The sequence below is a fragment of the Monoraphidium neglectum genome (assembly GCF_000611645.1).
Source record: "Monoraphidium neglectum strain SAG 48.87 unplaced genomic scaffold scaffold02503, whole genome shotgun sequence".
Classification (NCBI taxonomy): Eukaryota; Viridiplantae; Chlorophyta; class Chlorophyceae; order Sphaeropleales; family Selenastraceae; genus Monoraphidium; species Monoraphidium neglectum.
In genome coordinates, this window is record NW_014011125.1 from 3148 (window position 1) to 9020 (window position 5873).

Genomic DNA, 5873 nt, shown 5'->3' on the forward strand with positions numbered 1-5873 from the left:
TCTGCTGTGCTAGGAAACGTAAGGGCGCTCAAAGTTGAGCACGGGAAGCGTTGGGCGTTGGAGAAGCGCAGCAGCAGCTAGGCGCAAACATTGCTGGGCGGGGCACGTGGTGGCCGCGGAGGTGGTGAGGTGAGTCATGGACAGCACGCACGGTCAATTCCAAAAAGCGGAGGGGAGGGCGCAGCAAGTGCTGGAAAGGGTTGCTGTGCCGCCGCGGCGGCATGCCGGCGCCAGAGGTGGCTAAGCAACACACGGAGCTCGTGCCGCAATGGGCAGTGGTATATACCGGCGAAAAGTAGCAATAGCAGTATGTAGCTGAGAGTGAGACAGCATGAGGGATAGAGAGGGAATGTGCCAGCGGGGGAGACAGTGTGGGGGTGAACAGGGGACAGGTGGGGGCCTCCTGGCCGATCAATTTTGTTGGTGAGTGGCGCGTCCGACGCAATCAGAAAGCGCCACGCAGCCAGCCGACCGCCTTCACGCGCGCTCGATGGGGCCCCGGGCCGCGCCGGCCAGGATGCGCTCCAGGCGCGACGCGACCGCGGCCATGGTGGGCCGAAGGGGGGGGTCAGCCGAGAGGCACTCTGAGGCCAGCGCCGCGTAGGGGCAGGGCGGGGCTGCCGCGCCGCTGGCTGGATCGCGTGTGTTGAGGGCCGCCAGCATGAGCGCGCCTGCGGGACGGGGAGGGGACAACGGCACGACAAGGCGGCAAGACTCAGGCGAGTGGCAGTGCGCAAGCGGAGGGTGTGGCTACGCAAGATGCAGCAATGCGTGTGGGTGCGGTTGCGATCGGGCAGGCACGAGGGGCTGCCAAAAAAATCTCCCGCCCTTATGATCCCCTCACGGGGTTTGGCGGTGATAGGTGCAGACGCTGCATTCGTCCGCACTCACCAAATGCAAACACGTCATCAGCAGGGCCCTTGGCGTGCGCGCCTTCGCAGCCGGCGCAGTCGCAGGTGCAGGGTCCGGGGGCGGCCGCAAATGCGAGGGAGGAGGTGGCTGCGGTGAGCGTCACGGGCGGCCTTTGCAGCAGCGCCGCGCGGCCAAAGCCGCTCAGCTGCGGGGGTTGCCGTGGGTAAGCGGGGCGATGTTGGTCAGATCGCCACTTGGGTTGCGCAGTGGGGGAGCGCGCTTCCGGCAGTGGCAATTTTTCCTTTGCAGGGCAGCATCAGGCTCCCCTGTCAAGCCAGGAAAGGCGAGGCTGTCAGGGCATATGGTGGGCTGCTGCGGACCTTGGCCTGCAGGCCCAGCTGGCGTGTGGGGTCTGACTTGAGGAGGACGTTGCCAGCCTGACAGTGTGGAGGGCCAGGCAGTGCGAGGGTGGTGGTCAACAGGAGTTGACGGGAGACGGGCAGAGGACTGTGAACACGCAGCGACGACAGCCCAACCGCCGATTGAGAGCGCGTGTATCTGATGCTTTCTGGTGGTCCTCCTGAGGCTCTGCTTAGTCCTGGATGCCGCGCTGTCGCAGGCGTTCCGCCTGACCGCTGCGCAGCCTGCAACCCTGCATGCCGCCCACTGGGCCTGTGCCGGTTGCGCCCGCGCTCCCACGCTGCCGTGACCTGCCCCTGAGCAGCTGTATCGCGCTGTGAGCCCTCACCGTGACGTCACCATGCACCTGGAGCGGCGGGTCGAGGCAGGGGGAGGGCGGCAGTACGCGATCGTCAGGACTCGTGCCAGGGGGCAGAAAGGGGGCGCGCGCTCCACCTCCACCTTGTTTTGCACTTCAAACACAGACGCTCGCCCTGACGCACGCTGCTCGGCACACAGAGGCACCAGGTACGCGCAGCCGGCCCGTCCGACAGGCCCAGAAGCGACCGCCTCTGCATGACCGCCGCACGCACCAGCCGGATTGAGTGAAGGTACTGCAGCGCCGCCGCCACATCAAGCAGCAGGGCGCCCACCGCCCAGGGCCCCGCAGCGCAAGCGTCCCTATGGCCCGCAGGGGACAGGCCGCGCGCAAGGGCGTCCTCCAGGGTGCCGCGGTCGCAGAGCTGCGTGTGCACGTGCGTACGTGCGTGCGTGCAAGCGAATACGTCAGAGCGTGTGTGTGTATTTGTGTGCCTGTTGGTGCATGCGGGTTGTAAGTCAGCCAGGGTTGCGTTTCAAGGGGCGACTTGCCCTTGCCCAGTGCCGTTCACTTGTTATTCCGGGCCTGTCGTGCAGCAGCGATGCTGTGGCACCTTGGAGCATTGCGCAGTTTGATGAGCGTGTGAGCGCGATCCACCCACCTCTGTGATGACCACGTTGCAGAGGAGGGCGCTGGCATCGTCCTCCAGCGGAACCACGCTCGAAAAGCGCAGAGCGCGCCCGTCAGCCGCTGCGCCGGCATCTGCGGCGACGCAAGAGCGAAGCGGCGGTCGATTGAGCGCGAGCGTCCCAGCCTTGACCCAACCCGCTCAAAGCGATCCGGCGGCCGTTGTCAGGCGAGCGGGTGGCTCCGCGGCGAGCCCATTGGGACAGAAGCTCGAGAGCAGGCCAGTTATTTCCAGCTTTGTTTGCCCAGGCAATAGGGTTTGGCGGGAAGCAGCGCAGGGCGCAGCCGGCCCCACCTGGCAGCAGGACCATGTCTGGCAGGCAGGCGTAGGCCCGGACGATGTTGGGGTGGGGCGCCCCCGACAGCACTGCCATCTCAAGGGCCTGAGCCACGGCCTGCTCATGAGGGGGGGGGAGAGGGGGCGAGGTGGAGATGGGGGAGATGGGGGAGTCAGGTTGGGGAGCAACTGGGCTGCGGTCCGCTTGCTGCCTGTCTGACTGGCCCTTGCATAACACAACAAAAACCACATGCAGTCTGACAGTGCCGCATCGCAGCGGGCCACTTCTTCACCTTGGATGGGCAGCAGTCAATCTTCGAGATCTGAATGGAGTCACAGGAGACAGGGTTTGGCCAGGAGGGCGCGGCGGGGCGGGGGTTGCGGTTTAGTTGTCGCGTGAACTTGGAGGGGCCCCGTCTGCGTGCGGGCCCCACAGGTGCGTGAGAGTGCATGCCCCAGCCGCGCCGTGCTGGCGCGCGCGAATGCGCCTCGGGCCGCACCTTGATCGCGGCCGGCGCGTTCCTGAAGACGCCCTCGTAGACCTCGCTGCCACTGCCACCGCCGCAGCCGCAGCCGCAGCCCAAGCCACAGCCGCAGCCGCCGCCGCGGCCGCCGCAGCCGCCGCCGCGGCCGCCGCAGCCGCCGCGACCGCCCAGGCGGCGCGTGACCTCCAGCGCCAGCTCCAGGTGCTCATCCAGGCAGCACCGCGCGGACACCAGCGGCCCGCTCGCCGCGCTGGCGCGGTGGCTCAGGAGTGAGCTCAGCAGCGCGCCGCTGCACTCGAGGGGTGCAGCCGCGGCCGGGGGCGCCGAGTCAGCCGCCTGGTGGTTGGTTGGCGGGCAGCCCGAGGGTGTTGGGTCAGCGGGCACCGTCGGCTTGGGGGCGGGGCCGCCCGCAGTGGCTGACAGGGCGCCAAAGGCGAAACGTGCGGCGGGCGCGGCGGCTTAGTGGGCGGTGCGGCGCCTGCCTATGCGGGGCGGGGCGGCTCCCGGCGCACCTCGCACGCGTCCGCCCCGGCGTGCATCAGCCACGCGCGGCAGTTGGCGCTCCACAGCTCCCCCGCGCCGCCCGCGGGCGCGCCTGCGCCCGCAGCCGAGACCGGCTCCCAAGGGAGCAGGGCGCCGCTCGGGGCGGCCGCGGTGCTGGCAGCCGACGGGCTGGACGATACGGATCCCGCGGGGGACGCCGCGGCGGCGGCGGCCGCCGGCGCGTCGGATGCGGCGCTGGAGCCGACAGAGCTGGACCTGAGGCTGCCCAGGCTGTCCTGCCGCACCGCCGAGCCGATCGGCCCTGTCCTGGCCGCCAGGGCCTGGCCGGATTGCGTTGTGGGGAGGGGCGGGGCCGTAGTAAGGGCCAGCGGGGTGGTAGCCTTTTGGGCCTTCGGGTGTCGCGCGGCCTGGCCGCTCGCAGAGGGGGTGGCGCAGGCCGCCGCGAGGTTCTGGCCTGCTGCATATGCCGGTGGCGACGCCGGGGCCAGCGGTTGCGGCGGCGGCGGCCTGGCGCGGCGGCACGGGGCGCTGCGGGCAGCGTGACCAATGCTCCCATTACTATCTCCCACGCGACTGGCAGCACCCCTCACCGCCTCACAGGCCGGCCAGGTCGCGTGGTCGACCTCCAGCAGCTCCAGTGACTTGAGCTTGCGCCATACGCCGCTGCCTTGCTGGGGGTCGGCCTGCCCAGGACACCACGCGGCGGCGTCACTCGCGCCGGCGTCCCACTCGAGTTGGGGAGCGGCCGTAGTGTGCGCCGAGCAGGGCCGCACGGGTCGCTGTGGCGAGGAACACGATGCTCCCATATTTGGTTTTGAGGCTTCGCAGGCGGGCTGTGGAGCAGGACCTGTCACTTCTCTGTGGGCCTGGCCAGCCGCTCCACGAATTTCACGGTGCTACGTGCCGGAGCAGTATTGTATGGACGTGCATGGGGCAAATTCTAAGCCACTTTCATAATCTGTACGCACCCTGGCTGCGGATCCGGGCTAGTATTCCTGCCAAATTATCAGTCCTGCTTGGCGTCACCATGCGCATTTCTACAGCAGTGGGTGCGCCGAAAGAAAGGCACATGGGTTTTCTAGGCCTCTGGGGCTGAAACATGAGAGAATCAAGTAGGTACTGGCACATCCTGGCCCCTAATAGCTGTGTGGGAACCTTCATCCTGCCCTGCCAACCCGGTAAATCCCCAACGCCCCGCTGATGCCTTTACCGCATCAAACCAAACGGGCAGCGGCGCCTAGCGCGCGCCGAGCGCCCCCGCGGCAGGTAGCCGGTGGGCTACTCCCATCCCCGGCCAGATCGCAGGACCTGCGGAGCCAGGGCCAACACTGCGCTGGGTGGTGTCGGCTGCTGGGTGGTGTCGGCTGACACTAGGGCCTGCAAGGACCAGGGGGCGCCCGCCAATCCGTCAGGAGCACTCCGGATCGCGTTGCGTAGCGCCTTGCATGCAACTTGAGAGGGACATTGCCGATCGACTCAGGGCCCTTGCCCAAGGCTGCATGCAGTAGTGGTGTGCGGCATGGGGCAGATCACGAGACAACAGAAGCACCCGGCATGCCCCTCGACTTCAGACCAAGTGCTGGCCACTCCTGCACCAGCCGCTCGTCCCTGGCGCCGACCCTGACCCTGGCAAAGATGTTTGGCTGGGCCTTTGGCTGAGGTCTCAGCGATTACACAGCTCAAGAAAATTGGGGCCTTGGCCCTGGCAGGGGCGCTGAATCTCAGCTTGGAGGACGGACGGCCAAAGGACCAAGTCTAGGCCCTCGTTTGAGGTTGTGTCCTCCTGACAGACTTAAGTCAATACGTCCGCCCTTGAATATGAATGCTTTGAGTTGAGGCTGCTCGATAGCCCCTGGATCGCCCCGCCCGCTCAGCCGACTTGGCATGCACAGTCCTGAGGCGAGCGCTGGAGGCAACCTAGGCGGCGCGCGAGGCCGCATGTATGCGGAGCTATTCTTCGTGGTGACCGAAGCCGTGTCAGATCGCTCGACGGCGAAGCGCACGCGACCGGCCACGCTGGGTTGCTGGGGCCCCGCCACGTGCCGCGCCGGTCCACGAGGCGGCCCGAGACGCGGCGCCACCCGTCAAGGTGCCTTCCGCCCTGGTGCCGAGGCAGCCGGCGCGGCGCGGCCACGCGCGGGGTCAAAAGAACATGCGAGGCTGTCGAGGGGATTGCTGCCAGTCCTAAGCCTTCACAGGTATCCCTCCTCCCTGAGCCTGTCCAAGGCCATGTACCCTGTCGTGATGGAGGGCAGCAGCATGTCCCCCCCCAGCATCAGCGCGCGGAACTCCTCTAGGGGCATCCGCAGGACCTGGCAAGGAGGAGGGGGGGGCGGGGTGTGTGTTGAGA

The 5873-nt window shown here is 67.7% G+C and overlaps 1 protein-coding gene across 1 annotated transcript; it reads right to left on the reverse strand.

The window, feature by feature from the left end:
* Nucleotides 1-477: 477 nt before the first annotated feature.
* MNEG_10892 (hypothetical protein) lies at nucleotides 478-4329 on the reverse strand (the record flags this gene model as incomplete). Its single annotated transcript, XM_014040637.1, has 10 exons — nucleotides 478-671; nucleotides 892-1057; nucleotides 1233-1289; nucleotides 1601-1618; nucleotides 1845-1994; nucleotides 2232-2332; nucleotides 2553-2652; nucleotides 3035-3355; nucleotides 3532-3843; nucleotides 4114-4329. 10 exons carry the CDS (start codon nucleotides 4327-4329, stop codon nucleotides 478-480), a joined length of 1635 nt encoding a protein of 544 aa, XP_013896091.1.
* Between the last annotated feature and the right edge of the window lie 1544 nt (nucleotides 4330-5873).